Here is a 20,035-nt window from a genome sequence, read left to right on the forward strand (position 1 = left end):
ACGCCGGCAGCCGCGTTTCTCGAGACCAGAGAGAGAGGAAACTTTATTGCCACAAAAGAAGGGTTCCTGGATATTAGCAGAAGGGCCAGGTGTCCCGTTAGCTGATAACTGGCGGCGACGTCTTCGGCGCACTCGATGGTTCCCGCCTACACGGCGGGGTCCGAGCTGTGCAGCACTGCTTCCCAGGCTTCTGTTGCGGCAGCTTCTATAAGAGCTTCCTGAGGGGGATCCACCGGGGTGTTCCATAGCATATGATCGAGGGTGGCAGTGCTGCCGCAGTGGATGCAGGTGGGGTCTATGAGGTCAAAGGAGATGTGGGCGTAAATGTACGGGTTCGTGTAAGAAGGGGTTTTAAGTCTTCTCCAAGCCACCTCTTAGTGTTTTGAGAATGACTTGGCCAACTCTAGGCCAACTCTTTCGGGGCTGAGGAGGAGGTGGCAATTGCTTAAGCTACAGCCAGTATAGCCCTGCTGGCATTATATTCAGCTACTTAAAATTGGCGTTTCCCAATTTTGCGATGATAATACATCGCAACCGCATCCTAAAGAATGCAAACCATCCACTTAACAGTGTTTGGATTGATTTGTGCCCCCGCTTACTCTGAGAATCCGGGGAAAGGGGCAGCTCGAAATGTAGTCCGAGGTTTCGTTGAGCGGCTCGTGGGCTCGACCGCTCCTTCGCATTTTTTGAGGGAAGTCTTAACCTCATTTGACGGCAAAGTGAACTATTTAGGATGGAGAGGAGCGTTTATCCAACCACCCAGCCGCCACCCCAGAAAATCTTTAGAACTGAGGAAACAATGTGGTTCGTTTTCAAGACCGCTCGGTCGTTTCTAAACCCTTCGCTGCTAACCCATGTTTTTCTCGCCACCATAATCCCCAGTGTAGGCGCTCTGGTTATTCCAGCCACTTATGATCACATCCTGTGAGACCGCAAGAAAGAACCGCCTCCGCCGGATTACTAGTGCGTTGAGCGGCCGTGCCGGCCAGCTCAGACCGGGCGCAAGGCTGGCTGACTGAGTGGGCCGACCAGGTCGCCAACAGCCACAGGCTAAGGGCCATGCGACATTACTCCTGTAACCAGCTCTTTTCGACGAAATAAATATTTTTCGATAAAGTTCAGTATTGCGAAAGCGATTAAAGCTTTACCACGTGATATATTACAAACCATACAGGGCGCCTTCCTCGGTGCTGGCCAAGGAGCCTAACCAGTAAGTCACTGAGTGGACACCTATACCACGCCGTGAGTTAAGGAATGGAGGAGAAAGTCTAGAAATTAAGTACTCCAGTGGAGGTCTCCGAAATAATTTTGACCCAAACTGAAAAACAGTGCACCCAATACCGGGACGAAGAAAAGAAACGACATGACGACACTCGTGTTCTTTTCTTCGTCCCGGTATTGTGTGCGCTGTTTTTCAGTATGAGTACATACCAACTCGCCCAGTCTTCTACTTTGGCATAATTTTGACCACCTGAAGGTCTTTTTGAGGATCACAGGTGGTCGAAAGTACTCCGAAGCTCTCCACTATGGCACCTTCATTTCTTTCACTCTTTCCTTCTTCTCTTCCATCACGGCGCGGTTCTGGTGTCCACCAAGTGAGAAAGACTGTGCCTATCTCTTGCTGCAATTTTTAAAACTTTCTTTTTACCCTGTTGATTTGAGGAAAGAAAATTGGAGGACACTTAAGCTTCGCCTTTAAGAGCGGAACACGACAGCTTGTTGCAGCACTGCCAGGGAGTCCACGGAACGCCACCGCCAGTTCGGCGCGACGCCCTGCCCGTTAGAGAAATCGCTCTCCTACGTACTGTGAAACGAATACGTGTAGCGGCAAACCACGTAGGAGCACTGCCAGGCGCCTTGCCTGCCAAACGCTTTTAACCTTCACTGACGTCGCACATTATTCGGGCGCCTTTTGCCCTTCGCCTCCATCGAAACGCGGCCGCAGTGGTCGAGTTCTAACCCGGATACTCTGGCTCAGTAGACAAGCGTCTTAACAACTCAGCCACTGCAGCGGGTTCGTAGCGAAACCCTCTTTGGTTTCTGCAGAGCGTCTCGCGCTGATGTTCTCTCTACTTGCATGCGGTGAATGCCATCGGTTTCATTTTGCCCTGCTTTACAACCAATTATTATTATTATTATTATTATTATTATTATTATTATTATTATTATTATTATTACTATAAGTGCTTTCGCGCTAAAATACCTTTTGAAAATTGGTTTTTGGGGAAAGGAAATGGCGCAGTATCAGTCTTCACATCTCGGCAAACACCTGATTTGCGGTGTAAGGGAAGGGATAAAGGATAGGATGAAGGAAGAAATAAAGAGGTGCCATAGTGGAGAGTTGCAGAATAATTTCGACCATCTGGGCATCTTAAACCCGGGTTCGAATCCGACCGCGGCGGCTGCGTTTTTAGGGAGGAAAACCGCTAAGGCGCCCGTGTGCTCTGCGATGTCAGTGCACGTTAAAGATCCCCAGGTGGTCGAAGTTATTCCGGAGCCCTCCACTACGGCACCTCTTTCTTCCTTTCTTTTTTCACTCCCTCCTTATCCCTTCCATTTAGGCGCGGTTCAGGTGTCCAACGATACATGAAACAGATACTGCAACATCTCGTTTCCCCCCAAAACCAATAAAAAAATAAAAAAATCTTTATCCTGCACTGACATCGCACAGCACACAAGCGCCTTTGTTTTTCTCCTCCTATAGGAAAACACGGCCGCCGAGGTTGGGTTTGAACTCGGGTACTTCCGGATCAGTAGCCGAGCGCCTTAACCACTGAGGCACCGCTCCGGGTCTAAAATCCTTTTTAGTACACCTGAACCCTGCCGTAAGAGAAAAGACAAAGAAAGAAAGAGGGGCTCCGGAATAATTTCGACCACCTGGGGATCTTTAACTTGCACTGGCATTGCCCGGGCCTCTCAGAAATTTGGTGTTAATAATAATAATAATAATTGGTTTTTGGGGAAAGGAAATGGTGCAGTATCTGTCTCATATATCTTTGGACACCTGAACCGCGCCATAAGGGTAGGGATAAAGGAGGGAGTGAAAGAAGAAAGGAAGAATGGGTGCCGTAGTGGAGGGCTCCGGAATAATTTCGACCACCTGGGGATCTTTAAGGTGCACTGACATCGCACAGCACACGGGCGCCTTAGCAATTTTCCTCCATAAAAACGCAGCCGCCGCGGTCGGGTTCGAACCCGGGAACTCCGGATCAGCAGTCGAGTGCCCTAACCACTGAGCCACCGCGGCGGGGCTGGTGTTAAATGCGAGAATACTTTCAATACCGAATATCTGACAGTGCAGTTTAAAGATCCCCAGGTGGTTGAAATTATTCCGGCGCCCTCCACTACGGCACGTCTTCTTTCCTTTCTTCTTTCTCTCCCTCCTTTATCCCTCCCTTTACGGCACGGTTCAGGTGTCCGCCGAGGTGTGAGACGCTCTGCGAAATTTCTTTTCCCCCAAAACCAATTTTAATTTTTATTTCCACGGATATCAGGTGGGTCACCTGATGATATGCACAGAACGCACACCTCATCACTTAAGAGCCGTCTTGTGCGACGTGTCTATTCCATACGCCGCAATAACACTACTGACTTTTTCTACGGGTCTGGCAATGGAGCCTTGCGAGGATAACACGAGCGCTGTCTACGGCCACGCAAAACGCTTAGGCATGTTTCATTCTGCTGGCATTACCAATGTGATAAATATTAGGACTCACTTTTCTGTCCACGCATTCCCCTTGCTGCCGTCTGAAAGCTCAAGGCCCGGCTGTCGGCTCCATCCGCTGTTGTAGTTGACACGCCAGGTGACCGCTTGTCATTCGTGGTAGCATAGGGGTCTGCGCCACATCGTAGCTCACATAAAAGCCTTCCGCGACTCCTCACTTGAGCGGTTGCTTTTGTAGCTCACAAAACAACAAAGTGTTCTGCTGGCGCTGCGAGTCGGCGACAAAGCTACACACTTCGCACGTGCTTACGATCGAATCGGGCTCGTGGGGCCAGCTTAGTATCTCTCTTCTTTCCTTCAGCACAGCCCTCTTTATCGGTCTTCAATCTTCAGAAATGAAAGGAAAATCATGCGACATAGGGAATTCAAACATATGCATATTTCGCGCTGCTCGTACAAATTCATAAAAAAGACACGCTTTTGAATGCAAGAAAAAAAACACTTTTTTATGCTTGGGATGAAATGCTTGGTAAATGAGTCTTACCTCACGTTGGCGGTCCTCCGACGAGTTTCATCCAACCCTTACGGATCTCTGCCTTCAAGCATGACATTTTGGTGGAATTTTATAGCAGCAATCTGAACATTAAAATCACCTTACGTCGGATATCTACTCATGCTGGGATGAGGGGAAATAAGTTCGTTCATCAACGGGCCTTCCAAATCAACATCCGGGCACCTTCGAGCCCTGGCCAACTTCAATGTCAATGAAAGACGCCGCAACACGCAGAGTAAATAGCCGAACGCGTCCAGAACACCAGGAAAAATCGCACAATCTTACCTCAAGCTAGCCCATCACTGAACACGGATCAAGCACATGTACTTCGCAAAGTTCAAACTAACGCTCTCTGCACCACACTATTGCTCTAAAACTTCGGGTGTCGGGACACAGCTCAGTGTCCCGACTGTCTGAAGACCAAGGCATACAAAGAACACATTCTGTACTCATCTAACACTGCTTTTTACTGTCCTTATTCTTCTTGCCTTTCCGCTCCTTCCTCGAGTGCTTGACTTCACTCGGGCTCGGCAGATCTTCAGCGGATGTTAGCGGAGCAAGCGCTCTTTTGCACGGGGCGCTTGTGCTGGCCCAAAAAAAGTTTTTTCCTCCTCCTCTGCCCTCCTCTCCTTTTTAACCTATATGCGCAGGCAATAAAGACAGTAAATTCGACGTCCCTTTCATACTCCGCGAAATTGGGGCTCCGCTTCTCGTTACCGCAATTTGACCTGCTACCGATGAGGCTCCTATCACTGAATCTATTCCCCGCAACCTTCGTGACAGTGGCAAAGAGCACCTGTATAATAACCCTCATAACACCGCTTGGGAAGAAGGCTCTCTACTCTCATTCTGGACTTCCTCACTTATCACATTCCTGAACCCGGCAATTCACTCGCCGCTGCGAACCTCCGCTTCATCTCTCTTAATTCCTGCGTTGGCAAGGCAATGAAGCGTACGGCGCTCACGAGGTCTTGTCAGCGTTTGAAGGTTTCTAAATCGCTTCCTCGCACCCTTAGAAACCACGAAAGGACAGGTACACCTCTGCGTCACTGAATTCACCGGCTATCGCGAGGTCGTGCTGATATCTTCATAAAGAATATACAAGTTTCAACTAACCGCTTTTGATGAGACTTTCAGGGACTAGCGAGTCCGATAATTTTTTAACACCTCCGTACAAACAACCGCAGAAAAGTGTGCGGGCAACCTGCGTCGAATCCACCCGCCTTTATTGGACATCCATCGCGCTGACACGCTCCGCGTCGCCTTTGCGCGGAGTCGGCTTTTCATCCAGGAATAGGCATCGCCTGACGAGGCTCCAGCCGCACTCTCCCAACGAGTCCAGCTGCGGGCGGCAGTCCTCGCGAGGCAAGCAGACCACGCATTCCTGGACCACGCCGGTCAGCCTCATGAAATCGTGCAAGCCACGAAGGCCCGCGGCAGCAGCTCGAATCATGCCGGTCGCCTCGGCCTCGCTCACTGAAGTCAGCTCGGCGACGCGCCCTGGCAAAGCGACGTGGCTGCGAACTCGATCCAAGGTACCTGCGGTCATCGTAGGCTTCAGTGTTACAGAGTGCTCTTCCACCATTTCCTTAATGGCTAGTCAGAACTGAGAGCGCCAGATTAGTATGGCACTTCTTTGATTTACGTTTGGTGCCTTTTGGAGATTTAATCTCAAGAATCTGCTGGTCGCTACGCGTTCGACACTGACAACAGTAACTACTTTCCCTGCAAAGGTGCTCGAACTGAGTTACGTAGCTCTGTTCGAGCCAGCCTGCAGGCCCGTCCAGTTTCCTTTTTATTCTCCCTCCAATCAGAACAACCGGAAGGGTGGACTCGTGGTAGGCAGACCCGTGTGGTCGATATGCGAAATCATTTCTAGCTCTCTCTATTTTTAGGACGCGTCTTTCGGCGCTTGTTATATGAACCCTTGTAGACAATGTGAATATTGAGATTCTTCGTTCCTACTCTCTTCTTGTCAAGGATTTAAAATGTGCCCTCCACGCGGAGCCTGGCAACTGGCTTCAACGGTGCTCGGGAATCACATCTGTTGTTACGGTAGGCTGAGTAGGGCATGATGAGAGCGTGGAATGCGTAACCAGCGGCTGGATTTCACCGGAACCTTCTGGAAAGGCGTTACTGTGGAAGGAGGAGGATAGGATAAGAGCGGAGAAATCCTTGACCGTAGTGGTTGCCACAGGAAATACATAAAGGGTGGCTACAGAGGAACAAGAGGGTGTGGCTAGGGTGGGGCAGTGCGTAACTGAATGTGGTTGCCATCGGAACCATGCCGATGGTGGTTACCGAGGAAGAAAGAGGGTGTCAGGAGTAACGGAATGAGTCACTGGAAGGTGGTTACCTCGGAACCTTCCGAAGGGGGGGTTACTACTGAAGGAAGGGGGCTAGTGCAGATAGATGTGTAACCGCCGTGTGGTTACCGCAGGAACTACTGAAGGGTTGGTTACCATGCACGTAGCATATGACGAGAGTAGAGGAACGTTTAACCGGAGGGTATTCTTACCCCAGAACCTTCTAGAGGATGGTTTCTGTGGAAGAGAAAGATTACTACGAAAGCAAAGGAATGCGTAACTAGGAGCGGTTACCACCGCAGCAATTCAGAGGCTGTTTACCTTGAAAGGAGGAGGGTGGTTACCGGGGAAGGGTAATAAAAGACGTAACCTGAGGGTGGTTACCACAGGAAACATCTGGGGCGGTCACATTTGAAAGATAAAGGTATGACGAGGGCGGGAGAACGCTTTAGGAACGGGCAGTTACCACTGGAACCACCCGGAGGGATGTCACATTGGAAGGAGAAGAGTATGAAGAGGGTGGGAGAACGCGTTAGGGACGTGTGGGAACCATCTGAAGGGAGGTCACTGTGGAAGGATAAATGTATAACGAGGGCGGGGGAAGGCGTTAGGGACAGGGCGGTTACCACCGGAACCACCTGAAGGGAAGTCACAGTGAAAGGATAAGGGTTTGACGAGGGTGGGGGAATGCGTTAGGATTGGGTGGTTACCATTAAAACTTCCTTGGGGGAGGTCACAACGGAAGGAGGAAGGTATAGCGAAAGTGGAGGAATGCGTAACCGGAGGATAATTAATTGCCACCGTCGATGGCGCAAGGTGTGGCGAGAGCGAGGGGTGCGCAACTGGAGGACGGCTGCCACGGGAACCATCCGGAGTGTGGGTGACCTTTAAGGAGCAAGGGGAGTGTGACTGCCGGTTAAAAAAAGGGCCGCCCAAGCACGGACTCCGCTGTGGACTAAACGGCGGATTGGAGAGGAGTGCTAGTCGAGGAACGTGCATGTGAGGAACCGATACACGTGTGCATGTCGCACTCGAATCCTTTACCTGAGTACATAGTGAAATGAAAATGCCTGGACAGCTTTCGCTGAATCCCGCGTTGGTCAGTGGTAGTGTTAATTTATTGAACTGCAATACTGACTCCTATATGGAAGACTAAACATTATAAATGCCACCCTAGTCCAACGTTGGTGGTAGGCATACAAAAAAATTGACTCACTATCAATGCGATTCATGCGGCAAGGGTGCCGCCGTGGTGGCTGAGTGCTTAAAATATGCTCTCGTGCTGACCCAAACGAGGCATATTCGATCCCGGGCTTGGCGGTTGCATTTCGATCGAGGCGACATACTAGAGGTCCGTCTACTGTGCGATGTCGGTGCACGTTAAAGAACTACGGGTGGTCGAAATTATCCGCAGGCCTCCAGTACTGCGTTTCTCATAGCCTGAGCCACTTTGGGACCATAAACTCGTTAAAATATCATGCGGCAGAGTGTGTTAGCGTGCGTGTTCTCCTCGAACCGAGCAGCCGCAGCTTTGTGGTGGCTTCAGACCCTGCCAGCAGGTGGCGTGATCCAGTCCATCCATGATCATATGATCTACTAGAACCCCCCTCTCAACTCTCTCCCCACCTCTCCATTCTGACTCCTTTTTTTACTTTTTCCTCTCTATCTGCTTCCCCGAGCCCTCACAAGCCAGCGACAATTCCAACGCCAGACACTTTGCGGCAATGAGCATTCTAACGCCGACGCATTAAACGACTTAAAAATTTGCAATATTTCTTTAAATATATGATACCGACGCGCAAATGTAGAACTACGGACGGCTAACTAGGACTCAACTTTTGAGCCAACTTTAGAGGTCGCTAGATGGGATCCGCAAAGTTATAGTTGCATTATTCTGAACTTGATAATTTTGCACAAGTGTAATAGCGAATGGATAGACATTTTCAAAAATCAATCTAAGTGCGCAGCCATATTCGAAACTGGGCTGTGCTTGTAGGACAGTAATGTGTTGAAGATTTTTCTACGCTTTCCTCAGTAAAAAGATATACTATTATTCAGAGAGCCATAAAAGGGTGTATATGAAAATAAGGGACGTAATATATCGTTTTCCAGAAAAAAAGAGCTATGGAATGCAATGTTTCGTTTCGGTGCGGTAATATGACAGGGCTTAGTGTGAAATATTGTGCCTCTTGTTCATTTTATATGTTACTGTTTTACTTACCATGTATGAATATCACTAATTTCTTTTCTTCGCTTCCTTCCAGCCCCTTTTAGCCATCTGAACGCGTTTTCGGGAAACATACCTTTCTGGCAAGACCTGGGCCGACCCAGACAAACGTGTTTGCACATATTGTTTGAAATCACGTAGTTTTTCTTGCCTTGATTACGGCTGACACACATTATTCTTCACACCGATTACTCTCTTTAATAAAATTGTGATCTAATCCGTGCTGCTCCTGGTTCACTCCACTGCAGAAATGCACGAGTGCTGGCCCGTGCTCTGCTGCCACGCATATACGGCTACATGGACCCGATTGATCGCTGTCGTCCTTCCTGACGGATACCAGATGAACTGCGGGAAACAATTTAGGGTAGCGACGGGAGGCTAGGATAGAGTATGTGCAACAGAACCTAGCCAACAAAGAAAACATTACGTACACGGATGCGGCTGCATACGGTAGGACAAGACAACACAACAGAAATAGAGCGGTTGCAACGGCAATTAATCATGAGCTCAAAGAAATGGCCAGCGCAACTATGAGGGATGGCACGATTGAGGAGGCCGAAGAGGCTGCCATAGCCCTAGCGGCGGCAGAGGGCTACCGTGCTCAAAGGTTCCTAATAATTCTAACAGACTCGCAAACAGCATGCAAAAACTACATGGATGCCAAAATAGGGGTAACAGCGCTCCGCATCCTAAAGACAGTACAGACACTCAAACTACCGCCGAAGGAAAAACAATTGCAACACATAATAATGTGGGTACCGGGACACGCATGCGTCGCGGGGAATGCCGAGGCAGATAGGAGAGCTCCAGAGCTTTCAAACCCAGCCTCCAACCAAACCAACCTCGAGCAGACTGAAGTAGAACCAGTGCCCTTAGGGTACTCAAATTCTGAATTACTATAAGGGGGTCAGGATTAGATATCCCCCACTTCACAAAAATCTCCACCAGCAGGAAGCAGTCTATTGGAGACAGCTACAAACAGGAACTTTCTCAAATCTAAACACGCTTAGTAAGATCCATCAAGGGCTATATAGTAGCAAATGCCCGTGGTGCGAGGACAAAGCCCCGTTGATTCATACAACGTTGTGCGGAAAGAGAACAAATGCGGCTGCAATAAACAAAATCACGAGTGCGGAGCAGTGGGAGAGGATGCTTTCCAGCGAGGATCGGGCGGTCCAGGCAGGACTGGTCCGGAAAGCCTACCCGGCGGCAAGACTCAGTGTGGCCCTGGACTAGGGGCTCCAACCCTGCCACAAGAGCCACAGACCAAGGCAAAAGATGTGAGGAGTGGCTCGACACCGAGACCCACTCATATATTTCTATCAGTAAAGTTATCACCATCACCACCAAGAACGACATGTATGCTACAACTCGAACACAACACGTGTGTTTCAGCTCGGCCATTTATTCTGCAGTGGGTGCGAGCACACCAGCTGTATTCAACAGCTGTACGAAAAACAAACAAAAAAACTGGATAAAATCCTCGCCTGAAAGCTGAGCAGGCAGCTTGACGGGGCCCATGAGGCCACTATAGTCATAATCTTTTTGTCTTTTATGAGGCGTAAATTATTGATGCGGTAATAAAGGCACAGACGGTGCACTTCCCAACGGCCACGGCGCAGGTAATCGTAAAGTGACCCATTACCCGTGTCCGGGAGCGCTCCAGCAACAAACAACCATTGCGTTACTGCAATTCGACGCGCAAACTGTGTAGTGCCACTTGGATACTACTGAAGAGAAACAATCCCCCCCCGTGGGTATGTAGGTAGGTAGGCCTCAGACATTGCTGGCACATACCCACTGCGGGGGATTGGCCAAGGCACAGGTGGTTAATTGCTGGATACAGGAAAGTTTCGACGGAAAAAGGAGTGGTAATCGTATGTAGGCTGATATATTGGAAGACGCAAGAACAGGGGTCCTGTTAACTTGGAGATCAAAGACGGGACAATGGCTTAATGTGCATAATATTATATAATGCCTGTAAGGTTTCAATGTCGTACTGAATGAGAGCGGGAAAAAGAAATTAGAATGGGAGTCGCTGCGTTTCGTGAAGGAAATTTCGCACAGCAGAGCGCACACTCCTTTCGCTTCGTCCAAGCAAAGAAGCGCCAATGGAAAGAACAACCGCGGAGGACACAGGCAAACCCAGTTGATGAAATGGAATTTGCAAAAGACGCTTCCTCAAATGAGAGAAGCGGCGGCAGAACAGCAAGAAGTAATCTATTGTCTCAAGTTCGACACAAAAGGGCACAATGGGGAAGCCGCCATGCCAGATCTGTGAAGGTAGAAATTTAGAAGGGGAACCCGCCAACGCAAACACATAAAAGAGACCTCGCCTATGCGAGCGCCAGTTTTTGCTATTCCAAGGATGCAGAAGATATGGGTATGTGCCATCAGTTTAGAGGCAACAACAACTTCGTTGCTGATTCTTTGCTGGTTGACGGTTCTCGAGTGCCCCCCCCCCTTCCCCCCCCATTGCTATCGCCATCGCCTGACCGGCGAGCACGGTCGCTCTGCGCGCCAGGCACGAGACGAGAAGAAGACTGAATGCCCCTCGGTAGCCGTTTGCGCCGCGTTGCTCTTCTTCGAAAACGCCGTAACAATATGTCAGTGAGCTGGAATGCCGCCTGACAAGCCGGGAAGTCGCAATGAAGCTCGGAGGCCTGGATCCTCCTCAGCAGAGCGCCGCCGCCAAAGACGCGTTCCAGGCAGAAGAGATCAAGGCGGCACCCGTTTGCCGGACATACCTGGAAGCCCCTCGCGGAGCTCTGCGGGCAGCGACAGTGCACCCAGGCGTATGCAACCAGCATTCCATCAAAGTCGTATGCACGGTAGGCCGTTCCAGCTGTGAGATGACTCCATTCGGTGCCATTTTCGTTCTGCTTCAGATTCAGAATAAATTTTAATGTTTGAACCGGACCCCTACCTACCCTCTCCGGCACGGCACGCAGGCCTCCGGGAGAGGAGTAGGGCGTTTATTCACTACAAGACTAACTCTTAAGTTTAAGTGATGCTGCAGCTGCCAGTTGGGTCAGTTCCTTTTTCTCCCTAGAGTCTGGTTTTCTACATCTTTTATTTTCGCTGTGATTTGCGTCATGAATTTCTCAAAGTACCTACTTTTCTGAGCTTTTAGCGACATGTGGATGTGGTTGTGCCTTTTTTAAGGGACATACCTTGGAGATGTTGATGTGTCATGGCCAAGCATGCAGCAGTACTTTTGGGCGGACAACCCCCGCCGCCCACCCCTTATAACCAGACCTCCACAACCACCGTGTCACTCATCGGCAGGTGTCAAAGACCACCGCCTCCGACCAGCTGGCAAGGCGGACCCTGCTGGAGGTACCTGTCATGAGAGTGTCGGTCCAGCCAGTCCCTCAGATGCGGCGTTGCCGGTGGGACGTGGCCATGGTGTGGACGGGATGACCTCCGCTGACACTGCTGCCGTCGGCTCCTGCCTGTTATCGCCAGCATCGCCAGTGTCCGACGGTGTTCACTCGGGAGCGCTCAGCATTGATTCGCCGCTGTACAGCAGCCCGGAGAATCTCGAACAGCCGCCCCTCGGGCAGCCGCCCGGCTTCCGCGGCAATCCGAACCCTGGCCAAGATAGCACGAAATCGCCTCCGGTACGTGCCATTGGAACCTGGCACACGTGCCTAGCCTAACAGACAAGTTGCAGTTTTTGACTGCATGCTCAGAAGAAAGCTTACGCGTATAGGTCGATGACGTTGAAGGAACGAAGTCACGCATCCTGAGAGGGGGAACTAGCACTGTAGAGTGCCCTTAAGGCCGCATGTATTGGCTCTTGAGCTAGTAGTTGGCTCATTGTTTCCAGGTATGAACAGCATGGCTAAAAGATATCGACGGTTAATAATAGAGCTAGGCTTATGAAATAGTAAAAATTGAGGGTCATTACTGCTTTCAGCGCCTGTCTGTGTCCTAACTCATTATTTTGTTTTCCAGTGGCTTTGTCTCGTTTAGCTCTTCTGCTTTTGTGAGTTCAGAATTAGTCACTGTATAGTAACACCAAAAAGTAACTGCCATCAGCCGGAAGGACAGGATGCTGCTGTATCAGCAAAGAGTGTTTTGATTTAGAAAATTCTTTTCGGGCAGTCATCAGGCCCTGATGGTGGCAGTGCTGTGGCAAATGGAAACGCAACATATGTTATAATTATGTAATTGGTTTTGGGGGAAAGGAAATGGCGCAGAATCTGTCTCATATATTGCTGGACACCTGAACCGCGCCGTAAGGGAAGGGATAAGGAAGGGAGTGAAAGAAGAAAGGAAGAAGGAGGTGCCGTAGTGGAGGGCTCCGGAATAATTTCGACCACCTGGGGATCTTTAACGTGCACTTACACGCACAGCACACAGGTGCCTTAGCGTTTTTCCTCCATAAAAACGCAGCCGCCGCGGTCGACGAGCTTTTTTATTCATGGTTCGTCCTTTTTAATATCCTAGCACACGCTACAAGATTTTGATTGGTTTAGACCCAGCTTAGCACTGGGCGAGAGAAAAACAATTGGTCTACTGCCGAGGCCAACATGAGGAAGTAACGCATCGACGATTTCTTCACAATTAAGAATAATGCGAAGGTAAAAGTCGTCGTAGCCAAGCTCAGGAAGAGCCTCAAACTGCAGGCAACATAGAAGGCTTATGCATCATCATCCAGTCAATATAACGAGGTTCGCGGCTAACTGTCAAAATTTAATCCTGATTGAAAAAAAAGTTCCTTTGTTATTTCTTTCGCGTGGTTTCCTCGGTGCTTGCAAATCCGCCGTGACACGCAATTCACATGTTACCTGAAATCTGTACGGCGAAAAAGCAATTCGCTTTTGTTCCGACAGGAGCTTCCGTCTAGTGATTAGACAGTTATTATAATTTTGATTCGTCAGTAGTTCGATTCGTGTCGTGCGAAGAAACTAAAAATAATGTCACTCATTTAGGTTTAATGACGTGTTCTAAAAAGCAGCGTGTACGAACACTGCAAGAGGTGAAGTAATGTCCTAGTCTGAATATCTCTAGTAGACGCATACAAAACGCTTCATTCGGCACACAATTAAGACAGTTTGTAGTTCTGTTCATCTCAGAGCGTTAGGCTACGGTGGATTTGTGAAAGACCAATTACAGTCGTCAAATGCTTCATTTTCAAATCCCTAACCTTCTTAATTCCTACAGCGAGTCCTCTCCATTTTCTTAATAAAGGTTTGCTGTCGATTTTGAAACCCGGCATCGAACTTGATTTTTTGAGTACCTCCTTAGATCTGTTGCATGTTTCTGGTATCAAAATGTATGCTTATGTTGTCTTCTTTTGTTATCATTCTTGTCATTTCAATGCTCGTGATTTTGTTCTTCAAAGCAAATTCTTTGCTCAGATTTGTAAAAGTAAGCTTGATCACTTTTTGTTGTTATATGTACCTTGATGTTGCCGCTGTTTCTTGTGGGAAGAAGATTCCTGCTTTGTCAAGTCAATCTATGGTTTTTTGGGTGCACCTCCTAATATTACTTGATGCTGAAATAAAAGCATTTTGTATTTTTGTGGTTTCGGGGGTGGGGGTTTAACGTCCCAAAGCGACTCAGGCTATGAGGGACCTCGTAGTGGCAGGCTCCAGAAATTTCGACCACCTGGGGTTCATTAACGTGCATTGAGATCGCACAGTACACGGGCCTCCAGAATTTCGTCATCGAAATTCGCCTCCATCGAAATTCAACCGCTGCGGCCGAGATCGAACCCACGTCTTTCGGATCAGCAGCCGAGATTTTGTATTTTTGTACTCGTACAGCGGCGGCTATGATAGGAGCTGTGAGAGACATGGCGTCTGGCCTTGCGCACAACGACACCAAAAGGGCACACTTTGTCAGTATCGATGATTCATCACTAGAAAAGCGATTATTTTTGGGGTTTATAGAGATCGTAGGCAAGACCAACTGATCGTGCACATCGTTTTTCTTACGGCCATAATATTACTTTCCAGGACCCCCAGAAGCTGAAATCGCGGCTCGGGCTTACTCTGGCCGTGCTTGGGGTCACTGTATTGATGACGCTCGTGGCCTTGGCGATCGCCTCACTTGTATGGCACTCTCCAGTGCACTGGGGGAACACCTGCAAGACGCACGCCTGCCTCGCCTACTCGACCAGGCTCCTCGCCTCCATCAACGAATCGGTGGACCCGTGCCAGAGCTTCACGCACTTCGTCTGCGACGGCTGGCGCCACAAGAACCGACATACCGTTTGGAACGAACAGTTCATTTCTCTGTTGGACAAGGTGACCGCGTCGCTGAAGAGTGTAGACGTGCCTGCATCGGGGCAAGACATGGAGCAGCGGGCCGCCATCATGTACAGGAGCTGCGTCGATGTGCTCGAAGGGGAGAGAGACGAGCTGCCAGCCGTCAAGAACGCGCTGGTTGAGGCAGGCATCGTGTGGCCGAAGCCTTCCAAGGGCGCAGACGTTCTGTACACGCTCCTCTGCAGCTCTTTGAAGCTGTGCTGGGACGTGCTCCTGGACTTCGACGTCGCGCCCGATGACGGCGGGATCAACCTAGTTTCTGGCAAGTTCCTTTACTTCGTGGTCAAGAGGTATAGGGACTTCGCGACCGGCACGGATGAGGCGTACTTTGGGTTCCTGAAGGAACGCTTTCACGCCGAAGGCGAGGATACGATGACGTACCAGGACATTTACGCGTCGGTCGAAACAGCCCTGAGCTACCTCTCTAAAGCTCGTTACGAAGCAGCTGACGAGAATAACGCTGACGTTCTTCTAAACTTGACTCAGCTTGGCCTCACGGAAGTTAACTGGACAGCGACGCTTTTAAAACTTGACATCAGGATGAACAGTAGTCTCACGCTGACGACCACATCGCCCCGTTATCTATAGCGAGTGTTGTATCTCTGGTGGCGGTACGGCACGGACTCATTCCATACATTGATCTCTTGGTGCACCGTTCAATTGGCGGCCCTTTTCGCGAATAAAGACTTAATTTTCAACTATTACAACCGTGACTACCAAACGACGCAGGCCCATTACAGGATTTTCTGCGTCACGAGAGCAATGTTAATCTCCGGGCACACGCTGTTCGACAAATACTATGCTGAAGCCCTTCAAGGCGAAGCACTTAATCTCGCAAAAAGTGTGGCTCAGTCCGTGCGAACCGCTTTTTTCCGGCGTCTTTCCAACTGGACGTACTTTGACGAAGGCATCAACGTGGTCAGCAACTGGAGCTCTTCGGAAATCGTCTTCCGTAACATCGAGCACACCGGAGAAGAAATCCTGGCTGCAGACCATGTGCCTGACTTGAATAATTCTTTCGTGCGGAACTGGCAACAGTCGGTGCACGTCAGAAAGGATGCAGAATTCGGACATATGTTAGATCTTATGCAAGATTTGGAAGTGTCCATCGTGTGCTACGACAAGCGAGACTTCGAGCTGATGCCTTACGCTCTATCCTTCCCTCTATTTGATCCGCAGCTCCATTCGTCTTTAAACTACGGCGGCTTAGGAGCTCAGATCGCCTTTTCACTGGCGACCTTGTTCCTTTCCGCGTACTACGCAACCAATGCTTCGTTTGTTGAGCCCCTGATGGACTGCTTGCAAGCAGGCACGTCCGGCAGCGCCGGTGAACTAGGGTATTACGCCAAAGAAGTAATTGGCTATGGCGCTCTTGTGGATGCCTACAATGCTCAAGAGAGAGCTTTGGACAGCAGCAGCCTATTCGGTTTGGAGAAGTACAGCGGACTGCAGCTGTTTTTCATCGCGCTGTGTTACGTCAATTGCTATGGCGGCTCTGAAAATACAGACCACGAGTCGATCTGCACTCGCGCTCTGCTGCACATGCCACAGTTCGCCAAGGCTTTTAACTGCACTCCCGGGGACCCGATGAATCCTCCTAAACAGTGCAAACTGTTTTGAGATTTGTGTTCGTGATTCGAGTTTTCTGTTTGTGTGCGCGTGACCAATCCGTTACCGCGTTTTGTTCATTGATAATGTGGCTATAAATGCCCTTCACTGAGCCTGTTTTTATAGAACTATAGAAATCTCGATAGTAGAAGGTGTCGTCGTCTTAGCGTATACGTCGGGAGCCATTAGCTTGCGCGCACTGGTATTAAATTTTGAGGAAGACCACTAATGTGTGTTAGTTGGTACTGATAGCCTTTAAATGCCATTTTTACTTTGCGAGGATCTAAAAATAGAAATTTTGTCGAGTGTTGTGTTCCGCTTTTGCCGCGAGCGACTAAAGTGTATGGCGGTTTATGAGCCAGTCGCGCTCGACCTGTGCGATCTTGTCGCTGAATCTGATTCCGAAATATAGTTTGTGTGGGAATTGTAGCAGCTAACAATGAAAGAGCTTAGGGAAACAGAGCAGGAGTCTAGCAGCAGAATGAGCAGTGGAACAAGAATAGAAGAATGCTATTGAAAGAGCTAGTGAATGAATAAATAAAATGTAATGGGACCGACAGGCGCAGCGCAGCAAAGAAGCGGACGAGTTCAAGCGGGACAACGAAGAAGCAGACGAAGTGCAGCTGGGTTTTTCGAACGACGCCTGTGACTGTGCCCGTCGTGTCGCCGGTCAACCAAGACCAACCGACCTGTGCTTCAAATAAACGCCTTGACACTTGGTGGAGGTGCCTCGGTTCCCGTCCCGGTCCTCATCCTGGAACTTCGAAGTGGAACGCTCCTCGTCTCCGCCACCATGCCGGAAGGTCCGAGTGAACCATCGCAGCCCATCCCTGCCACCGTACTCTGTCACGGGGTGCAGCGCCAGCGTGACCCTTCTCCATTTAGTGGCACCGATGACCAAGACGCCGACGATTGGCTGGCCTCCTATGAGCGCATCAGGACTTACAATCGGTGGGACGATTCCGTGAAACTTAGCAACGTCCTCTTCTACCTAACGGACGTTGCCAACCTATGGTTTCGCAACCATGAGGCCGATCTTCCCACCTGGTCGCCCTTTAAAACGAGCTTCGCCGACGTTTTCGGCCGCCCCGCCGTCCGGAAGCTTCGCGCCGAGCAACGTCTTCGTGCTCGATCTCAGCTCCCTTCCGAGACGTTCACAAGCTACATCGAGGACATCGTTGACCTGTGCAAGCGTGTCAACCCCTCCATGTCCGAAGGGGATAAAGTCAACCACATACTTAAAGGCATAGCCGATGACGCTTTCCAGATGCTGCTGGCGAAGAACCCCACCTCCGTCGCTACCGTCATCCAGCTGTGCCAAAGCTTCGACGAACTCCGCAAGCAACGCGCATCTACGCGGCAGTCCGGCACGCCTGCGGGGGGTCTTGCTGGCTTGGCCCTTGGTGGCTCGTCTGCTGAGCAGTCCCTGTTCATGCAGCAGGTTAAAGACTTCATCCGCGAAGAGATCGCTCGCCAGCTTTCTCTGCTGCATCACATTCCCGACCCCGTCTGCCCTAAGCACGACCTGGCGCCATCTCTCACGCCCACTATCCGTCGTGCTATTCAGGAGCAGGTCGCTGCAGTTCTGCCATCCAGTCCCCCACCTCCTCCTGTGGCAGCGCCGCTCACCTATGCTGAAGCAGTCACCGGTACGCGGCACTCGCCCACCTCTGCCGCCTACCCTAGCAGCCCGGCCTTTTATGCTCCTTTGCCGTCTATACCCCCGCCGCAGGTCCCGGTTCGTCGACCCCGCCGAAACCCTACGAACCCATGGCGTACCGAGGACAATCGACCGATATGCGATTCCTGCGGTCTTCCGGGCTATGTCGCACGCTTTTGCCGTCAGCGATCTCCTCGTTCTGGCGATTTCATGCGCAATTTCCGCTACGATTCCGGGCCGCCCTTGCCTAATGTCTCTTCTGCCTCCTCAACACATCGCTCCCCGTACCCTACTCGCCGCTCGCCTTCCCCTCGTCGACGTTCCATTTCTCCGATGCTCCGCCGCCCGGACCCTCTCCCAGAGGAAAACTGACTGCCGCAGTTCAGGAGGCAAGAACTGCGTGTTTTCCCAACTTTTTAAGTCCTCCGTGTTCTCCTGCTAACGTGATTGAGGTGTCTGTTGAAGGCGTCCCCGTTCTCGCGCTCGTCGACACGGGTGCTGCAGTGTCAGTAATTAGTGATGCTCTTCGCCGCAAACTTCGTAAGGTGACAACGCCGCTGTCTGACTTTTCACTACGTACGGCCACCTCTCAGCGCATCCACCCCATCGCAGCCTGCACGGTCCGCGTTTCTATCAACGACGTCGCCTATACCATCGAGTTTGTTGTGCTTTGACCGCCTGCTCTCACGATGTCATCCTCGGCTGCGATTTCCTCTCGACCCACCGTGCAGTGACTGATTGTGCCCGTGCGGAACTTGAGCTTTCTCCCCTGTCTGAAGTTTCGTTGTGTGACCTACCTGTGCGCTCCGCTAAGCTTCTTGTAGCTGCCGACACCGACATACCTCCCTCCTCTTCAGCCCTCGTTCCGCTCCGCCCCGACTCTTTCCTCAGCGGCCCTGTTCTTTTCACACCTACCGCAGCAGCCACTCGCCATCAGCGCCTCCTCATTCCATTCGCCGTTGTCTCGATTTTCGATGGCCACTGCGCCATCTATGTCACCAACCCATTGTCTTCCCCGTCATTTGTTCTTCGCGGCGAATGCCTCGGCTCTATTGAAAAACTGGACCCTGCTCTTGCTTCCGAGTTCTCCGATACCCGTGCCTGTTCCGCAGTTACTGCCTTAGCCAGTTGTGCGACAGCGCCCGATCCGATTTCCATCGGCGTCTTTCGTCGTAACATCGCTCCCGACCTTCCGTCCGCTTACCGTGACCAAATCTTGGAACTTCTCTGCCGCTTCCGCAACTCTTTCGACCTTTCCCAGCCCTCTTTGGGGCGCGCATTGGCCGTCTCTCACACAATTGACACTGGTACCCACGCTCCCTTGCGTCAGCGACCGTACCGAGTCTCGCCGAGCGAGCGCCGCGTCATCCGTGACAATGTTGACGACATGCTTCGGCGCGGCATAATACAGCCTTCTCACAGCACTTGGGCCTCTGCTGTTGTCTTGGTGACGAAAAAAGATGGCTCCATCAGGTTCTGTGTGGACTACCGCCGTCTCAACAAGATCACACGCAAGGACGTTTATCCTCTACCCCGAATCGACGACGCACTGGATTGCTTGCAGGGAGCGGAGTATTTTTCATCCCTCGACTTACGCTCCGGCTACTAGCAGGTCCCGATGGCAGCGAACGACAGGCCGAAAACCGCTTTCGTCACCCCAGACGGCTTGTATGAGTTCAATCTGAGGCCATTCGGCCTCTGCAATGCTCCAGCCACATTCGAAAGGATGATGGACA

At 50.6% G+C, this 20,035-nt stretch overlaps 1 protein-coding gene across 1 annotated transcript; it reads left to right on the plus strand.

Annotated features, from left to right (window-relative positions):
* Positions 1–15,793: 15,793 nt before the first annotated feature.
* LOC144108440 (neprilysin-1-like) lies at positions 15,794–16,651 on the plus strand. The gene has a single exon (XM_077641678.1). It carries the CDS (start codon positions 15,794–15,796, stop codon positions 16,649–16,651), a length of 858 nt encoding a protein of 285 aa, XP_077497804.1.
* The last annotated feature ends 3,384 nt before the right edge of the window (positions 16,652–20,035 follow it).

This window comes from Amblyomma americanum, chromosome 10 (assembly GCF_052857255.1).
Source record: "Amblyomma americanum isolate KBUSLIRL-KWMA chromosome 10, ASM5285725v1, whole genome shotgun sequence".
NCBI lineage: Eukaryota > Metazoa > Arthropoda > Arachnida > Ixodida > Ixodidae > Amblyomma > Amblyomma americanum.